The 20,420-nt window shown below is 38.5% G+C and overlaps 1 protein-coding gene across 2 annotated transcripts in view; it reads left to right on the top strand.

Moving 5' to 3' along the window:
• Positions 1-20,185, top strand: part of WBP4 (WW domain binding protein 4) — a 40,661-nt gene extending 20,476 nt beyond the window's left edge. Inside the window, exon 10 of one of the 2 annotated variants that reach the window (XM_060079751.1) lies at positions 17,662-20,185. In XM_060079751.1, the coding sequence (XP_059935734.1) occupies positions 17,662-17,872 (211 nt within the window). In that variant the 3' untranslated portion in view covers positions 17,873-20,185. The remainder of the gene's footprint in view (positions 1-17,661) is intronic. The other variant, XM_060079752.1, reaches the window with a different exon arrangement.
• Positions 20,186-20,420: the final 235 nt, after the last annotated feature.

Here is a 20,420-nt window from a genome sequence, read left to right as displayed (position 1 = left end):
TAGATTGCTTTGGGTAGTAGAGTCATTTTCACAGTGTTGATTCTTCCAATCCAAGAACATGGTACATCTCTCCATCTATTTGTATCATCTTTAATTTCTTTCATCAGTGTCTTATAATTTTCTGCATACAGGTCTTTTGTCTCCTTAGGTAGGTTTATTCCTAGATATTTTATTCTTTTTGTTGCAATGGTAAATGGGAGTGTTTTCTTGATTTCACTTTCAGATTTTTCATCATTAGTATATAGGAATGCCAGAGATTTCTGTGCATTAATTTTGTATCCTGCAACTTTACCAGATTCATTGATTAGCTCTATTAGTTTTCTGGTAGCATCTTTAGGATTCTCTATGTATAGTATCATGTCATCTGCAAACAGTGACAGCTTTACTTCTTCTTTTCCAATTTGGATTCCTTTTATTTCCTTTTCTTCTCTGATTGCTGTGGCTAAAACTTCCAAAACTATGTTGAATAAGAGTGGTGAGAGTGGGCAACCTTGTCTTGTTCCTGATCTTAGTGGAAATGGTTTCAGTTTTTCACCATTGAGGACGATGCTGGCTGTGGGTTTGTCATATATGGCCTTTATTATGTTGAGGAAAGTTCCCTCTATGCCTACTTTCTGCAGGGTTTTTATCATAAATGGGTGTTGAATTTTGTCGAGAGCTTTCTCTGCATCTATTGAGATGATCATATGGTTTTTCTCCTTCAATTTGTTAATATGGTCTATCACGTTGATTGATTTGCGTATATTGAAGAATCCTTGCATTCCTGGAATAAACCCCACTTGGTCATGGTGTATGATCCTTTTAATGTGCTGTTGGATTCTGTTTGCTAATATTTTGTTGAGGATTTTTGCATCTATGTTCATCAGTGATATTGGCCTGTAGTTTTCTTTCTTTGTGACTTCCTTGTCTGGTTTTGGTATCAGGGTGATGGTGGCCTCGTAGAATGAGTTTGGGAGTGTTCCTCCCTCTGCTATATTTTGGAAGAGTTTGAGAAGGATAGGTGTTAGCTCTTCTCTAAATGCTTGATAGAATTCACCTGTGAAGCCATCTGGTCCTGGGCTTTTGTTTGTTGGAAGATTTTTTATCACAGTTTCAATTTCAGTGCTTGTGATTGGTCTGTTCATATTTTCTATTTCTTCCTGATTCAGTCTTGGCAGGTTGTGCATTTCTAAGAATTTGTCCATTTCTTCCAGGTTGTCCATTTTATTGGCATAGAGTTGCTTGTAGTAATCTCTCATGATCTTTTGTATTTCTGCAGTGACAGTTGTTACTTCTCCTTTTTCATTTCTAATTCTATTGATTTGAGTCTTCTCCCTTTTTTTCTTGATGAGTCTGGCTAATGGTTTATCAATTTTGTTTATCTTCTCAAAGAACCAGCTTTTAGTTTTATTGATCTTTACTAGCGTTTCCTTCATTTCTTTTTCATTTATTTCTGATCTGATTTTTATGATTTCTTTCCTTCTGCTAACTTTGGGATGTTTTTGTTCTTCTTTCTCTAATTGCTTTAGGTGCAAGGTTAGGTTGCTTATTCGAGATGTTTCCTGTTTCTTAAGGTGGGATTGTATTGCTATAAACTTCCCTCTTAGAACTGCTTTTGCTGCATCCCATAGGTTTTGGGTCGTCGTGTCTCCATTGTCATTTGTTTCTAGGTATTTTTTAATTTCCCCTTTGATTTCTTCAGTGATCACTTTGTTATTAAGTAGTGTATTGTTTAGCCTCCATGTGTTTGTATTTTTTACAGCTCTTTTCCTGTAATTGATATCTAGTCTCATAGCATTGTGGTCGGAAAAGATACTTGATACAATTTCAGTTTTCTTAAATTTACCAAGGCTTGATTTGTGACCCAAGATATGATCTATCCTGGAGAATGTTCCATGAGCACTTGAGAAAAATGTGTATTCTGTTGTTTTTGGATGGAATGTCCTATAAATATCAATTAAGTCCATCTTGTTTAATGTATCATTTAAAGCTTGTGTTTCCTTATTTATTTTCATTTTGGATGATCTGTCCATTGGTGAAAGTGGGGTGTTAAAGTCCCCTACTATGATTGTGTTACTGTCGATTTCTCCTTTTATGGCTGTTAGTATTTGCCTTATGTATTGAGGTGCTCCTATGTTTGGTGCATAAATATTTTAAATTGTTATATCTTCTTGGATCGATCCCTTGATCATTATGTAGTGTCCTTCTTTGTCTCTTCTAGTAGTCTTTATTTTAAAGTCTATTTTGTCTGATATGAGAATTGCTACTCCAGCTTTCTTTTGGTTTCCATTTGCATGGAATATCTTTTTCCATCCCCTTACTTTCGGTCTGTATGTGTCTCTAGGTCTGAAGTGGGTCTCTTGTAGACAGCATATATATGGGTCTTGTTTTTGTATCCATTCAGCCAATCTGTGTCTTTTGGTGGGAGCATTTAGTCCATTTACATTTAAGGTAATTATCGATATGTATGTTCCTATTCCCATTTCCTTAATTGTTTTGGGTTCATTATTGTAGTTCTTTTCCTTCTGTTGTGTTTCTTGCCTAGAGAAGTTCCTTTAGCATTTGTTGTAAAGCTGGTTTGGTGGTGCTGAACTCTCTCAGCTTTTGCTTGTCTGTAAACGTTTTAATTTCTCCATCAAATCTGAATGAGATCCTTGCTGGGTAGAGTAATCTTGGTTGCAGGTTTTTCTCCTTCATCACTTTAATTATGTCCTGCCACTCCCTTCTGGCTTGTAGAGTTTCTGCTGAGAGATCAGCTGTTATCCTGATGGGGATTCCCTTGTGTGTTATTTGTTGTTTTTGCCTTGCTGCTTTTAATATGATTTGTGTTTAATTTTTGACAGTTTGATTAATATGTGTCTTGGCGTATTTCTCCTTGGATTTATTCTGTATGGGACTCTCTGTGCCTCCTGGACTTGATTAACTATTTCCTTTCCCGTATTAGGGAAGTTTTCAACTATAATCTCTTCAAATATTTTCTCAGTCCCTTTCTTTTTCTCTTCTTCTTCTGGAACCCCTATAATTCGAATGTTGGTGCGTTTAATGTTGTCCCAGAGGTCTATGAGACTGTCCTCTGTTCTTTTCATTCTTTTTTCTTTATTTTGCTCTGCAGCAGTTATTTCCACTATTTTATCTTCCACCTCACTTATCCGTTCTTCTGCCTCAGTTATTCTGCTATTGATCCCATCTAGAGTATTTTTTATTTCATTTATTGTGTTTTTAATCGATGCTTGATTCATCTTTAGTTCTTCTAGGTCCTTGTTAACTGTTTCTTGCATTTTGTCTATTCTATTTCCAAGATTTTGGATCTGGGAAACAGAATCTTGGATCATCTTTACCATCATTATTCTGAATTCTTTTTCAGGTAGACTGCCTATTACCTCTTCATTTGTTAGGTCTGGTGGGTTTTTATCTTGCTCCTCCTGCTGTGTGTTTTTCTGTCTTCTCATTTTGCTTATGTTACTGTGTTTGGGGTCTCCTTTTTGCAGGCTGCAGATTCGTAGTTCCCGTTGTTTTTGGTGTCTGTCCCCAGTGGCTAAGGTTGGTTTAGTGGGTTGTGTAGGCTTCCTGGTGGAGGGGGCTAGTGCCTGTGTTCTGGTGGGTGAGGCTGGATCTTGTCTTTCTGGTGGGCAGGTCCACATCTGGTGGTGTGTTTTGGGGTGTCTGCAGACTTTTTATGATTTTAGGCAGCCTCTCTGCTAATGGGTGGCGTTGTGTTCCTGTCTTGCTAGTTGTTTGGCATAGGGTGTCCAGCACTGTAGCTTGCTGGTCGTTGAGTGAAGCTGGGTGCTGGTGTTGAGATGGAGATCTCTGGAAGATTTTCGCCGTTTGATATTATGTGGAGCTGGGAGGTCTCTTGTGGACCAGTGTCCTGAAGTTGGCTCTCCCACCTCAGAGGCACAGCACTGACTCCTGGCTCCTCAATTTGGGATGATTTGTTGTCCATTCATGTATTCCACAGATGCAGGGTACATCAAGTTGATTGTGGAGCCTTAATCCGCTGCTTCTGAGGCTGCTGGGAGAGGTTTCCCTTTCTCTTCTTTGTTCTCACAGCTCCTGGGTCTCAGCTTTGGATTTGGCCCCGCCTCTGCGTGTAGGTCGCCGGAGGGCGTCTGTTCTTCGCTCAGACAGGACAGGGTTAAAGGAACAGCCTCTTCGGGGACTCTGGCTCACTCAGGCCGGGCGGGAGGGAGGGGCACGGAGTGCGGGGCGAGCCTGCAGTGGCAGAGGTCGGCGTGACGTTGCACCAGCCCGAAGCGCGCCGTGCGTTCTCCCAGGAAAGCCGCCCCTGGATCCCGGGACCCCGGCAGTGGCGGGCTGCACAGGCTCCCGGAAGGGCGGTGTGGACAGTGACCTGCGCTCGCACACAGGCTTCTTGGCGGCGGCGGCAGCAGCAGCCCCAGCGTCCCACGCCCGTCACTGGGCTCCGTGCTTTCAGTCGCGACTCGCGCCCGTCTGTGGAGCCCCTTTAAGCAGCGCTCTTAATCCCCTCTCTTCGCGCACCAGGAAACCAAGAGGGAAGAAAAAGTCTCTTGCCTCTTCGGCAGCTCCAGAGTTTTCCCGGACTCCCTGCCGGCTAGCTGTGGCTCTTTAGCCCCCTTCAGGCTGAGTTCTCGCCGCCAGCCCCAGTCCTCTCCCTGCGCTCTGACCGAAGCCCGAGCCTCAGCTTCCAGTGCCGCCTGCCCCGGCGGGCGAGCAGACAAGCCTCTCGGGCTGGTGAGTGCCGCTTGGCACCGATCCTCTGTGCGGGAATCTCTCCGCTTTGCCCTACCCAGGTATGTGGGGAGTTTCTTGCCTTTTGGGAGGTCTGGGGTCTTCTGCCAGCGTTCAGTAGGTGTTCTGTAGGAGTTGTTCCACGTGTAGCTGTATTTCTGGTGTATCCGTGGGGAGGACGGTGATCTCCGCGTCTTACTCTTCCGCCATCTTACCCGGAAGTCCCAGATTAGTGGTTTTGAGGTAGGGAGATTATCCTGGTTATTCAGGTGGATCCAACATAATCACAGGGGCCGGTTCTGCAGATCACAAGTCCAGTGGGCTTCTTGGGTCCAGGTCTCATGAAGCTGAAATCAAGGTGTTAGCTGGCTGGGCTCTTAGCAGGAGATTCTAGAATTTGCTTCCAAATTCATTAAATTTACTTGCAGGATTCAGTTCCATGTGGTTGGAAGACTGAAGCCCCCATTTCCTTTTCAGTTGTCAGCCTTGAGTCTTTCTCAGCTGCTAAAGGCCGCCTGCATTCTTGACTCAAGACGCTTTCCTTCCCTTCGAAAGGCACCAGCTGACAGTCTACTCAAGTCATTTTGTAGGATTCTCTCTCTGGCTTTTGTAGCTACCTCTGTGTAAGTCTCATGCTTGCATTTCTTGAATGTAAGCTAAGTAGCCACTTAGTCTACTTGATTCATTTCTGTAACCCCAGGACTAAAAACAGTGACTGGCACATAATAGGTGCTTAGTACATGTTTATTAAGTACCTGAATAATTTTTTATATATTTTGCTTTTTTTTTTTTTTTTTGCGGTATGTGGGCCTCTCACTGTTGTGGCCTCTCCCGCTGCGGAGCACAGGCTCCGGACGCGCAGGCCCAGCGGCCATGGCTCACGGGCCCAGCCGCTCCGCGGCACATGGGATCCTCCCAGACCGGGGCACGAACCCACATCCCCTGCATCGGCAGGAGGACTCCCAACCACTGCGCCACCAGGGAGGCCCTATTTTGCTATTTTTAATTGCAGATTTAGTCCATTTTTTCCATTATTTTGTAAACCAGTAATTATGGTGTGAAAAAGCCTATGTGTCCAATTATGTTGCTGATTATTTTATTATTTTTAAGACTTACTCTTGAGTCTTGGGTTTTCCATGTAGAAACTTGTCTGCAAATATTTTTTGATTTTTTTCTGTTGATACTACTTCCTATTTATTTCATGTCCTATTTATTTTAGTTACATTTTTAAGCCCAATGTTATATAATAATAAGGGGAGTGGGCATTTCTACACATCTGTTTTGTTGCTGATATCAATAGAAATGTCTCTAAAATTTATATTGAGGATTGTATTGGCTTAAGATAGATAATCTTTATTATGTTAAGGAAGTGTGCTTTATTTCTGGATTGTTCAAGGATTATCATCAGAAATAGATTTTGGTGAATTTCAGTAGCCATAGCTCTGATGTGGAAAACTGATTGGGAAATGGTGGTCTATGGTTTAGTTTTGTTCTTTTTTTGTTAAATGTATGATAATTTTATGAGATTTTTGTATCTGACTTATGCTAAATAAAATGGATTAGGTAGCTTTCCATTTCTTTAATGTTCTAAAACAGTTAATAGTTTCCCTGGGATTAAAAAGTTTTTTAAAAAATCACTAGTAAAATCTTCTGGTCCTGGAGTTCTAGGGGGAGGTAAGTTTTGATAGCTTTTTCAGTCTCTTGGATACTATCTATGTGACATTAGGCAAGTTGCCTAATCTACATGAGCCTCAATTTCTTCATCTGTAAAATGGGATAATAATAGTTCCTGCCTAATTTCTAATTTATTGTGAGGAATAAACTAGAAAAAAAACAAGTTAACACATTTATCACTGTGTTCATACTTGGTACCTAGAACACCTAAGCACTCAGTCACTGTTAACATGCTGCAGCTGGTGTTAGGGGGCAGGGGTAGGAAGTAGCTTCATCTAGTCAGTTTCAGTAATTCATATTTTCCCCTAAAATCTTGTGTTTCATCAAGGGCTTAAAAGTTAAAACATATGGTAATACATTAAACTTCCTGTATGTTTAAATTTTTCAATTATTTTTAAATCCTTTCACATTGTAAACTTTTTTATTCTTTTGGGATATTTGTTAAAGAATTTTTTTCCAGCTGTGTTAAGATACTATGATTTACATATAACATGTGTAAGTTTAAAGTATGCATAGGAATTCCCTGGTGGTCCAGTGGTTAGGACTCCACACTCTCATTGCCGAGGGCCTGGGTTCAATCCCTGGTCGGGGAACTAAAATCCCACAAGCCACACGGTGCGGCCAAAATAAATAAATAAGTCAAGTGTGCAGTGTGTTGATTTGATTGATATGTTGCAAAATGACTACCACAATAGTGTTAGCTAACACCTCCATGTCACATTTAATTACCATGTTTCTGGTTGGTTGGTTGGTTGGTTGGTTTTTTTGTGGTGAGGACATTTAAGATCTAGTCTCTTAGCAGCTTTAAGGTATGTAACACAGTATGATTACTATAATCACCATCCTATAAATTAGATTCCCCCAAATAGTCTTACAACTGGAAATTTGTACCTTTTGCTCCATCTCCCCATTTCCCCCATTCCTCAAACCTGGTAACCACCTCCGTTCTCGTTTCTGTAAGTTTGGATTTCTTAGGTTTCACATATAAATGATATCATATAGTATTTGTCTTTCTCTGTCTTATTTCACTTAGCACAGTGCTGTCAAGGTCCCTCCATGTTGTCACAGATGGTAGATTTCCTTCTTTCTCATAGCTAAATAATATTCCACTGTATGTATATACCACATCTTCTTTATCCATATCTTGGCTACTGTGAATAATGCTGTAGTGAACATGGGGGTGCAGGTATCTCTTCAAGATCCTGTTTTTATATCCTTTGGATGTATATGCAGAGGTGGGAATCTTGGATCATATGGTAGTCCTGTTTTTAATATCAGGAACCTCCATACTGTTTTCCATAGTGTCTGTACCAATTTACATTTCTACCAACAGTGCTGAAAGTATCTCTTTTCTCCACATCCTTACCAACACTTGTTATCTCTTGTCTTTTTAATACTAGCCATTGTAACAGGTATGAGGTGATACTGCAGTTTTGATTCACATTTCTCTGTCAATTAGTGATGTCAAGCATCTTTTCATGTACCTTTTGGCCATTTGTATGTCTTCTTCAGAAAATGTCTATTCATTTTCTCTGCCCATTTTTTAATTGGATTCTTTGGGGTTATTTTGTAATTGGGTTATGAGTTTTCCATATATTTTGAATATTAACCCTTTAGCAAATATATGATTTGCAAATATTTTCTTCCATTCTGTACGTTTCCTTTTCATTTTGTTGATTATTTCTTCTGCTGCCCAGAGCTTTTAGTTTGATGTAGTCCCACTTGTTGATTTTTGTTTTTGTTGACCATGCTTTTGGTGTCATATCCAAAAAATCATTGCCAAGACGAGTGTCAGGTAGAGCTTTTTTTAAATGTTTTCTTCTGGCAGTTTTACAGTTTCATTTCTTTTGTTTAAGTCTTTAATAAACTTGGGTTAATTTCTGTGAGTGATGTAAGATAGGGGTCCAATGTCATTCTTCTGCATGTGGTTACCCAATTTTTCCAACACCAGTTATTGAAGAGAATATATATTCCCTATTGAATAGTCTTGGCTCCTTTGTCAAATGTTAGTTGACCCTACATGTGAGGGTTTATTTCTGGGCTCTCAATTCTTTTCCATTGGTCTATGTTTCTGTTTTTATGAGAGTATCATACTGTTTTGATTACTAAAGATTTGTAGTACAGTTTGAAATCAGGAAGTGTGATGCCTCCAGCTTTGGTCTTCTTTCTCAGGATTGCTTTGACTGTTTGGGGTCTTTTGTGGTTCCTGTAAAAATTATAGGATTGTTTTTCTATTTCCGTGAAAAATACCATTGAAATTTTGATCAGGATTGCATTGAATCTACAGATGGCTTTGAGTAGTATGGACATTACAACAATATTAATTGATCTGATCCGTAAACACAGGGTATCTTTATTTGTCTGTGTCTTCAATTTCCTTCAGTGTCTTGTAGTTATCAGTATATAGACCTTTCACCACCTCAGTTAAACTTATCACTGTTTTATCATTTATGATGCATTGTGAATTGGATTGTTTTCTTTTTCAAATGTTTTGTTGTTAGTGTATGCAAATGCAACTGATTTCTGTATTTTGATTTTGGTTTTGGTTTTGGCCACTCTGTGCAGCTTGCAGGATCTTAATTCCCTGACCTGGGATCGAACCCATGCCACCTGCAGTGGAAGCGCAAAGTCTTAACCACTGGACTTCCAGGGAATTTCCTATGTTTTGATTTTGTATCCTGCAAATTTACTGAATTTATTGAGTAGTTCCAACAGTTTGCTGGAGGGGGAGGGGGGCAGGGGGAGTCTTTAGGGTTTTCTACATAAAAGATCATCTTATCTACAAAGAGAGATAATTTTACTTCCTTTCCAATTTGGATGCCTTTTTTTTTCTTGCCTGATTGATCTGGCTAGGACTTCAATACTATGTTGAATAGGAGTGGCAAGAATGGGCACCCTTGTCCTGTTTGCGATCACAGAGAGAAAGCTTTCAGTCTTTCACCATTGAGTATGATATTGGCTGTAGATTTGTCATATATGGCCTTTGTGATGTTATGTTCCTTCTATTCCCAATTGGTTGAGTATTTTTATCATGAAATGATGTTGTATTTTGTCAAATGCGTTTTCTGCATCTGTTGAGATGATGATAAGATTTTTATCTTTCAGTTTCAGTCAATATCAGTTGATTTGCAAATGTTGAACCATCTGTCCTTACATCTCAGGGATAAATCTCACTTGATCATGGTGTATGATCCTTTTAATGTGCTGTTCAATTCGGTTTGCTAATATTTTGAGAATTTTTGCATCTATATTTATCGAGGATATTGGTCTATAGTTTTCTTTCCTTGTCGTGTCCTTATCTGGCTTGGGTATCAGGGTAATGCCAGCCTCCTGTAATGAGTTTGGGAATATTCTCTTCTTTTCTGTTTTTTGGAAGAGTTTGAGGAGGATTGACATTAATTATTCTTTAAATGTTTTATAGAATTCTCCAGTGAAACCATCTGGTCCTGGCCTTTTTTGTGTTGGGAGGTTTTTAATTATTGGTTCAGTATCCTTCCTTGTTACTGATCTGTTCAGATTTTCTATTTATCACAGTTCATCTGGTAGGTTGTATGTTTCTAGGAATGTATCCGTTTCTTTTAGGTTATCCAATTTGTTGGTGTATGATTGTTCATAGTAGTCTCTTTCAATCCTTTTTATTTCTGTGGTATCAGTTTAATGTCTCCTCTTTCATTTCTGATTTTGAGTCTTTTTTTTTTCTTAGTCTAGGTAAAAGTTTGTCAAATTTGTTTTTCTTTTCAATAAACCAGCTTTTAGGTTTCTTATCTTCCCTATTATTCTGGTCTCTATTTCATTTATTTCTGCTCTGATCTTTGTTATTTCCCTCCTTCTGCTACTTTGGGCTTAGTTCTTTTTCTAGTTCCTTGAGGTGTAAAGTTAGGTTGTTTTTTTTAGATCTATCTCTTTCTTAATGTAGGCATTTATCAGTATAAACTTTCCTCTTCAAATTGCTTTTGCAGCATCCTGTAGGATTTGGTATATTGTGTTTCCATTTTCATTTGTTTGAAGATATTTTTTGAGTTCCTTTGATTTCCTTTTTGTCCCATTAACTGTTCAGGAGTGTGTTAACTTCCATATATTTGTGAATTTTCCATCTTTCCTCCTGTTACTGATTTCTGGTTTTTTACCATTTTGGTCAGAAAAAATACCTGGTATGATTTCAGTCTTCTTAAATTTGCCAAGATTTATTTTGTGACCTATTATGTGATCTGTCCTGGAGAATGTTCTGTGTGTGCTTGAAAAGAATGTGTATTCTGCTGCTGTTGGACGGAATGTTCTCTATATGTCTGTAAGGTCCATTTGGTTTAAAGTATTGTTCAAGTCCGATGTTTCCTTGTTGATTTTCTCTCTGGATGATCTATCCATTGTTGAAAGTGGTTTATTTAAGCCTTCTGCTGTTACTGTGTTGTTGTCTATTTCTCCCTTCATACCTGTTAGTTTTTGCTTAATATATTCCAGTGTTGGGCACATATATATTTAAGGTTGTTACATCTTCTTGATGAATTGACCCCCTTATCATTATATAATGACTTTCTTTGTCTCTTGTTACCATTTTAGGCTTAAAGTTTATTTTGTCTGATATAAATATAGTTACCCCTGCCCTCTTTTGGTTTCTGTTTTCATGGAATATCCTTTTCCATTCCTTAACTCTAAGCTTATGTGTGTCTTTAAATCTGAAGTGAGTCTCTAGTAGGCAGCATATAGTTGGTTCTTGTGTTTTTATCCATCCACCACTCTGTACCTTTTGATCAGAGAATTAAATCTGTTTACATTTAGATTAATATACGTAAGGACTTACCAATGCCATCTTATTGGTTTGGGGCAGTTTTGTAGTTCCCTTTTTCCTTGTTTTCTCTCTTGCTGCCTTTCTTTTTGAATTGATGAGTTTCCATAGTGGTGTGCTTTTATTTCCTTCTCTTTATCTTTTGTGAATCTATTTTAGGTTTTTGCTTTTAATTACCATGCTGCTTATATGAAAGATCATATATATATGACAGTCTGTTTTATGCTAATAACAACTTTGGTTGAATACACAAAGTACCTTTTCACTTGCCCCCCCATTAATGTTTTATTGAAGTGTAGTTGATTTACAGTATTATTTTGATGTCACAATTTACATCTTTATATATTGTGTATACATTAACAAATTGTTTTAGCTATAGCTATTTTTAATACTTTTGTCCTCTAACCTTTATACTAGAGTTAAGTATTAACAGAACACCATATTATATTATTAAACTGTTTTGTATCTGACTCTTGCTTACCTTTACCATTGTTTTGTGTGTTCTCATGTTGGTAATTAGCAGCCTTTCAGCATTTCTTATAAGACACTTTTAGTGATGATGAATACCCTCAGCGTTTATTTTTTGTTTTGTTTGTTTTTTGTGGTACGCGGGCCTCTCACTGTTGTGGCCTCTCCCCGTTGCGGAGCACAGGCTCTGGATGCAGAGGCCCAGTGGCCATGGCTCACGGGCCCAGCCGCTCCGCGGCATGTGGGATCCTCCCAGACCGGGGCACGAACCCGTGTCCCCTCATTGGCAGGCGGACTCTCAACCACTGCGCCACCAGGGAAGCCCGTTATTTTTTTGTTTTTTGGGGGAAAGTCTTTATCTCACCTTCATTTCTGAAGGACAGTTTAGTTTGGTAAAGTATTTTTGGTTAGCTTTTTTTTTTTTTCTTTCAGCACTTCGAATATATCATCCTGGTCTCCACTGAAATATCTGCTGATAGCCTTATGAAATTCCCTTGTATGAGAGAAATTCTTTTTTCTTGCTGTTTTTAAAATTCTTTGATTTTAGACAGGTTTAGTAAAATGTGTCTTGGAAAAGATCTTTTTGGATTGAAATTTTGAGGTGACCTACTAACTTCAACTTGGACCCATAAATCTCTCCCCACATTTTGCAAGTTTTCAACCATTGTTTCTTTTTTCTTTTTTCTTTTTTGGCCACACCATGTGGCTTGCAGGATCTTAGTTCCCCAATCAGGTATTGAACCTGTGCCCTCGGTAGTGAAAGCACGGAGTCCTAACCACTGATGCACCAGGGAATTCCCTCAGCCATTATTTCTTTAAATAATCTTTCTGCCCCTTTTTCCCTCTCTTCGTCTTCTGAGACTCCAAGGATGCATACATTATTTCTCTTGATTGTGTCCCAAAAGTCCCATAGGGTTTCTTCATCCTTTTCACTCTTTTCTTCTCCTCTGACTACAGAATTTCAAATGATCTGTCTTCAAACTCACTGATTCTTCTGCTTGGTCTAGTCTGCTGTTGAAGCTCTCTATTGAATGCTACAGTTCAGTCATTGTACTATTCAGCTCCAAAATTTGTTTGGTTCTTTTTTATGTTTTTTCTTTCTCTGTTGAATTTCTCGTTTTGTTCTTCTGTTGTTTTCCTGGTATCATTAAATTGTTTGCCTGTATTCTCTTATAGTTCTCAGTGCATCTGTGGAACAGTTTTTTTGAATTCTTTTTTGGATAGTTCCTGGTCTCAATTTCTTTGGGCTAGTTACTGGGAGTTTACTGTATTCCTTTGGTAGAGACAGTTTTACCCGATTCTTGGTGAACCTAGCAGCCTTGTGTAGGTGTCTACACATTTGAAAAAGGAATAACCTCTTGTAGACTTTATAGACTAATGTCAGTATGGGAAAACTTCCAACTGCAGGTGGGGCACACTGGAGCAGGTCTGGTGGTACCGGGCGCCAAGGGTGCATGTGGCAGCAGTGGGTCTGGGGGGGGGGGTGTTATCACTTTAGCTCAGGTCACTAGAATCCAACAACTGCGTGGTTCTTGGCAAACACTGCAGGGGTTCCACAGTGGCTGCAAGGGCTGTTGGGGTCCTCAGCAGCACTTCCAGGTCCAGCAGCTAGAGACCAGGACAGGCAGTGGTGGTGGCCAGCTCTGGTGGTGAACATGCACTCGGCTGCGGGGCCAGCTACAGATGCCTGTGTATGTAGTGGTCAGGGCCAGTTGCAGACACACAGTAGTAGGGGCCAGGCAGGCAGCAAGGGCCAGAGTCAACTACACATTCACTGACAGCTTCAGGGACCCTGGCTGTCGGGGTGCTTTCCCATGGCTGCACAATCTCCCCCTGAGGCTAAGCCCTGCAGTAGAGGCTGGTGATGGGTGTCAGCGCAGCACCATGCAAGTGCAGAGCTGGTGGGGCTAGCCCCAAGCATGCAAACGGCAGTGGGGTCAGCCATGGGAGTCTAGGCTGCCATCTTGCGCGGAGGCCTGAGCTGACTGCAGTGTGGTTCCCGTGCTCTGGCAGTGGCAAGGGCAAAGGGACTGAGGCAGCTGACATAAGTGAAAGCTAATAGCTGTGCAGCACAATACCTGGTGAAATCTGCAGGGCATCTGCAGCAGCTGTGATGTCTGTTGGTTCTTTCTTCAGTGGCAAAAGCTGCTTTGTTTGCCTGTAGAGCAGGTCACTGTGAACTGCAATCACTCCCACTGCATGGCTGTTCTTGGTAGTCCCTGATTTTTTTCCTTGTTCCTAGCAGTCTCTATACGTCTCACCTTCACCATTGTGGGTGGAGTGAAACCTAAGCAGGACCTTCGTGCAGTGGCCCAGAAGGCTGCATCAGCTGGTCACCCACCCACTCTTCTTTTCATGTTGTCGGGAACTGTTTCCAACTGGGAGGTTTCCTCTTGTCTCTGAGCAGTGTCAGCTCGGGGGATGGGATGATGCAGGCAAAGTGAAGTTGTCTTTCTTATCTTTTTTTTGCAATTATTCTCATGGTATTTTGTTCCACTGTGTTGCTTAAATTTCTTAAATGGACTCCAGAGCTCTCCTAGAGCTGTTTTTCTTCATGGATAGCTATCTAATTGTTGATCATTTTGTGGGAATGAAGACTGGGGTCTCCACTAAAGGCTTTTTAAATTTGTTTTTCCTTAATGAATCAGCTCTTATTTTTAACTGTGTATTTTATTACATATCCATTTATTAATGGATTTTCTGTTTCTTCATTTCTACTTTTGTAATTTTCTTCCCCTGACTTTTCTTAAGTTTCTTTGTGTTTGTTCTTTCTTCAGAGGAACACTTAAGACTATTGACAGGAGGTGAGGAAGGGGTCTGTTCTTATTCTTAATGAAAATAGTCAAAGCTGTATTGTCTCTGAATATAATTCTGTCCATATATCACATAAATTTTGGGTGATGATTCCTTGATTTCATTGTTTTTGGAACCATTTAATATTGTGTTTTTGCTTACTCTTTTGACTTGGTGGTTTTCCAAAAGGACTTATTTTTCAATCTCTACATAGGTGGAAGTTTTTGGGGTTTTTTTCCACCTTTATTACATTGTGTTCAGGTATTATAACCTTTACAATTTTTACATTTTGAATTTGGAAATGACCATGGTTTTGAGGAAGTGTTTATGTAATTATTTTTTGCAACTGTTCTAAAGTTATTTGAAAAGAAGGTGTATTCTCTGTAAGATATTTTACTTGCAGACTCTTTTCTTTCAAATACAAACTTCTTTTCCTCTGATTATATCACATGGGTGTATATCCTACTTCACTGCCACTTCTGTTAGCTTCCACTTAGGAATTCCCTAGGACCATGATTTCAAAAATGGACTCTTTTTCTATTTTATCTCTCCCATAATCCCACTTAAGAAGTAATACTATGACTTGATCACTTTATCAAAATACAACACAAAACACCAAGATTGTGAAATTAAATGAGTCTCTCATAGATTTTCTTGGACAGAGATTCATTTGTCCAGCAACCAAACCCTACTGTTCTTCATTACTCAAAATCTTTCTCTGCTTAGCTAATGGAATTTCTTAGTTTCACCCAGAAGCAGAGTGGTCTAGGGGGAAGAATATAGGTTTTAGATCAACACAGGCCTGGGTTTTAATCCAAGTAATATTACTACCATAACAGTTTAGTTGACCAAGTTATTTAACTTCTCTCTAAGCCTCAGTCTCCACTCCTGTAAAAACATAAAAATACAAAGCCAAGCATGAATACCCCATCAACTTCAGGGGCTACTAGCCTTCTTGGAAAGCACCATTGTTGGCAATCTAAGGGAAAATAGGGAAGTAGGAAAAGCAAACAAAAATGGCATTTAACATATATTTTTAATACAATAAAGTTTGGAAGGCATCTCTATTCAAAACAAATCAGATTTAAGACCTGTTCCAGTGAGAATTCCTATTTCTTGCATCCCCTCATCAGATTTTGAGGAAATGTTATTTAACATCATGATCTACCAAGATAGCTTCTTCCTCAAGTTTTATATTATATAGAATAGTTTTTGGTTTTGGTTTTTATAGTTTTGAACTATCCATCACTGATTTAAAATTTTCTTTGTTCTTATATTCTTTGTACTTATATTCTCATTTATTTTGTTTTTTGCAATCCTAGCAAATTTCCTAACTATTGTTACATTTTTTAAAAATTATTACAATGCTTAGAGACCTCTTTTAAACCTGTTTTTTTACCCATGTATATATAGGATGAAACATAAAAAGATCTCTCAATTCTACCACCATAGACATTTCTACATGGTCTGTGTGAGAGGGAAGCAAATTTGTTATCATGTACTTTTAAGATAATTGAACTGAATAGCATATATTAAATTTAAATTCTAAGCAAACACCTAAAAATCATGTTATCTCTAAACTGCAGTTGTCAAGAGCCATAGTTGATGAGAAATCACTGTGAATGTCTCTGACTTTTGTCTCTGCTTTCCTCTGACTTGACTGCCTTTCTCACAGGCTCTCCCCACTTGACAGCAAAGCTTTAGGCTTATATCATACTTACAGTTAGAGATCCCAGCAAAAAAGAGGTGCTCTTTGCGAGTTCCAAAAGTGGTCCTGCTTAGCTTTCATCACATACCCAGTTCCTATTCCTGAGCTAACCACTGTGAATTCTGACTGGACCTGAACTGAATTAAGCTCAAAACTCAGAAGGGAGAAGAGGTGGTTCCCAAAAGGGGAAAAAAAGTTAAAAGGAGTTCTAGTGCTAAAAAAGACACTAACTAGAAGACCCCAAATAAAAAGAGAATATTTCTATTCCAAGTGCCTAGTGCATTGTCTGGTTTATAGTAGACATTCACTATAGCTGCTGTTATTAGAGTTAACTACTACTGTAGATCTACCATAACCTTTCAAACTTCTCCTGGCCTCCAGGAAAGGATTTTCTCCCTTTATTTCCAGGAATCAAGATGAATGACTACATTACCTGGGTTCTTCTGAGATTGAGGAGTGTAGATCTGTACTAATCTTCACTCTTCTTAGATGGGGTTTCTCAACTGGGAAATATAATATCCGGGACTTCTAACATTTAAATCATACCTTTACTTTTTATTCCCTTTTCTCTATTGTCATCACTCTTCCTTTCATGCTGACCAGGTAATCTTTTGGTTTCAAGTGATAGAAACTTGAGTTACCTTAAATTAAAAAAAGAGGTTATTAGTTCAAAGATTCCCAGAAAGGTTCTACCTGCAAGTTGTAGGAGGGGTAGGAATCGGGCCTCACGAATTATTGGAACCAGGCCTGAAACACTGGCAGGATTCTCCATCTCCCATCCTACTTTTCTTTGCATGCCAGCCTTATTCTCTATCTCTACAGAACTTCTTTCTCTAAATAGGAGAATATATGGTTCCCAACAGGTTTTATATTCTTAGCCACTAGAGCATTAAACATAATGGTCTTTCTGGTCCATGTTCAAAAAGCTCATGGGCGGGACTGATGGGTATGGTGTGACTTACTTGATCTTTCACAAACCAGTTGACTATGTAGACAGTAGGGTACTATGATAGGTTCATATTAATTAGGTACTGAGCTCTGGACTAGTCGTCTGATTATTCATACTAACCAAGTGGACAGTTAAAGGGCTAGTGCTAGAAAAGGGGTGCTAGGCAAACAGTCTCACGGAGTCTGCTACACCAGAACATTGAGATTCCATGGTTTTCGTCTTGTGCTGTGTAAGCCTCCAGAGTCCTTGTCAGTCCACGGCAAAATCCATTTCCAAAGATACTTCTCATTTATCCACCTGTGTAACTTATACTGCTAATCGTAAGTACAAGCATTTCCTTCAATGATACACCCAACAGGAACAAAAGAATAGATGGGACTTTTCCTCATGTGTCCACATCAACAGGTGCTCAGTACTTTAAATAATATTATAAAATCAGTATTTTAAAATAGTTTCCTACTCCAAAATGACCAGCTTCTAACTTCTATTATTATCATTAGAAAGATGATCTTGAGGCTTTGGTGGGCTCACACATTAGGTGAAAGTTTATCTTACTCTGTCAAATAATGGTTCTATTTTTACTTTCTGTTCCAGTGAGAAGGTAGATTTGGAACTTCCAAGCACTGAAAATGAATATGTACCAACTTCAGAGGCTGATGTTGGTGGGGAACCCAAAGTGGTTTTTAAAGAAAAAACAGTCACTTCTCTTGGAGTCGTGGCAGATGGAGTGGCCCCAGTCTTCAAAAAGAGAAGAATTGAAAATGGAAAATCTAGAAATTTAAGGCAACGAGGTGATGATCAATAACTGTAAAAAAAAAGCTTTTTGTACGGGCTTTTTGGACAGAATGGAGATAATACATCTTAAAAGCTCCTCTCTGTTTATTTTACAGTACTTAAATGCTAAAAATTTAGACTTATTCTAAATGTAAAATAAATCTTTTTTCATGTGAAATTGATTTTTGTTCCTAAAATGGAAGCCTACCACATCGCATTGTAATACAGTGTATTATGTTCAGTGTCTAAAAATTGCTAATTATGTCATAAGATGCTATGTATCTGTTATTTAAAACATGGAAAAGAAAGGCCTTTATTCCATTCTTACTCATATGAACATACTTGTACTGCACTGAAAATGCATTACTTTTGCATGCTGATATTATCCAAGAAATAAGAATTAGACCACATAAGAGAAGATTCACAGCCCGTGATGAGTCAGTGCTGAGGATCCTGTCAGAAGAACTGATGTAGAAAGTGTATGCATAGTGGCTTACTTTATTCAGCTTAACATCAAGGGCCAAGAACCAGGACTGCAGCTCAGGTCGTGCTTAATATGGAATGAAAATCGAACCAAAGGTAGAAGGGTGTATCTGCCTGGTTCAATGCAAAGCAACAACCATTGCTTAAACATTTTCACCTTGAGCCAGGCACTGTGCTAGGAACTGGAGATGTAAAGGTGAGCAAGACATATCTCTGTTCCTCACGACTTCTCATTCTGACGGAGTCCTTTTTTCCTGTCATGTACTGTGTGTAGCGGCCTTGTATGTACTGGAAAATATTTTTTAGGGCTTATTTGAAACTGTGTAGATGAAGTCTTGAATAAAAATAGCAAGGTCTCTGACGTCAGTAAAAGGTTTTGGTGTTCCTTTAGACAAATTGGAAATCTCCCATTTCCTGGTGAAATTTCTTAAAAAGTGGCATTTTCTTATTTAATCCATTTGAAGTAGGTACCTTCCCTTTATTATTCCAAATTCTTAAAATTATATTTTTTATAAATTGTACAGTAGTTAACATTTGGTAGTATTTGTCTTTTTAAGGTTACTAGTGTACATGTAAGAAAATTATAGCTTATTAAAAACTTTATGAAAGAGTAAATTAAATTTTTTTTCTTCTAATACTGATCAGCGTCACCTTAGCATTGGTGAGATAGATAGTATTTGGAGACTTGTCTTTATATTTGTTCAGTATACTTACTTGGCTATTTCACGAATGTATAGTGTTATAGAGAAGTATTTTACATTCCCCAAGCCCATTTGTCATCTAGCTAATAAGCAGTGCATTTTGGTGCTTGACTCTCCTCAATTGGATATAAATTGGATATAAATAAGATATAAATGGAGTACTGCTATACTTTACCTACATATTTAGCTCATACAAAATAAACAATTTGAGGACATTTTTAAAACCACACCTCATTATGTAAAGTGTTTCTCTTTGATGCATTCTTTAAATTATCTCCTTTTCGTTTGTAACAAGACAATATTCTCAGAAGTTTAAAGGCAACTCACCTTAAACTGAAACTGGTTTTAAGGATTGCTCAGAAAAGACTCCTGACAAACACAAAAATTTTAGTAAATCAAATCATGAAAAATAATACTTTTCTATTTGCTTTGAAAGAATAAGTAGAGAATATACCAGCTTCAATTACTGGATTTTTTCAGAAGTTAAATATTTGATATCATGTCTACCATTACACCTTTCTGTTATACTGTTTTGCCTATATTTTTGTATGGTTAGGAGATTATAAAGTCAATGTATTTTTATTATATATAAAAATTCTGAACAAACAATAGAGAAATAAGTGTTTAAAAAAAAGTCCCAGTAATCTCTGACCCCTCCCCCATGGCCACTGGGTGGGGGGGTGTTTTGTTTTGTTTTTGTTTTTTTTCGCTAAGCATGTTAATATTGTGGGTATATGTGGATAACCCTTATGACACCTGGATCTATGAGGTCTGCTTTCTGGATGAAATCGTATTCAAAGAAGCATAATCCAAACAGACAAAAGCAGTTTTTGTTTTTTAATGCAATTTTTATAAATTCTGAAAACTGTACTGGGGGAAACAACCAGATTTTTAAGTATTGAAAAGCTGTAATAATTAAAATAGTATGGTACTTGCTCACACATCATATATAAACTAGAGTTTGTTTCTGGTTGTCTGTTATTGTACCAGCACCACACTGGTTTCATTATTGTGTTTCCATAGCATGTTTTAACATCTGGCAAAGCAGATACCCTCATAGTACCTTTCGGTTTAAAAATGTACATATCTATTCATTATTTCAAGTTGCCACCTCTGCCTTCCCCCCAAAACTCTGTGATCCCATACCACACCTACTGAGTTGGTAATAACTGCCATAATTGTTTCTGACATTGATTCTTCTCATCTATCAACATTGTCCTTTCAGTTAGTCAGTTTTTTTATGTCTCTCTAAAGTGTAGTTTTCTCTCTAATGGGTCCTATTCGTTTCTTAAAATGTAAGCTTTCTGAGGGTGCCTACATCGTAAGTACATGGCATATTGTAAGCAGTTAATATTTTTTAGTGAATGAATGAGAAAATAGAAGAAAAAGAGCAAA

The sequence above is a fragment of the Mesoplodon densirostris genome, chromosome 17 (genome assembly GCF_025265405.1).
Source record: "Mesoplodon densirostris isolate mMesDen1 chromosome 17, mMesDen1 primary haplotype, whole genome shotgun sequence".
Classification (NCBI taxonomy): Eukaryota; Metazoa; Chordata; class Mammalia; order Artiodactyla; family Ziphiidae; genus Mesoplodon; species Mesoplodon densirostris.
The sequence above is the reverse complement of the archived record's forward strand: the minus strand, read 5'-3'. Positions and strand labels throughout refer to the sequence as shown.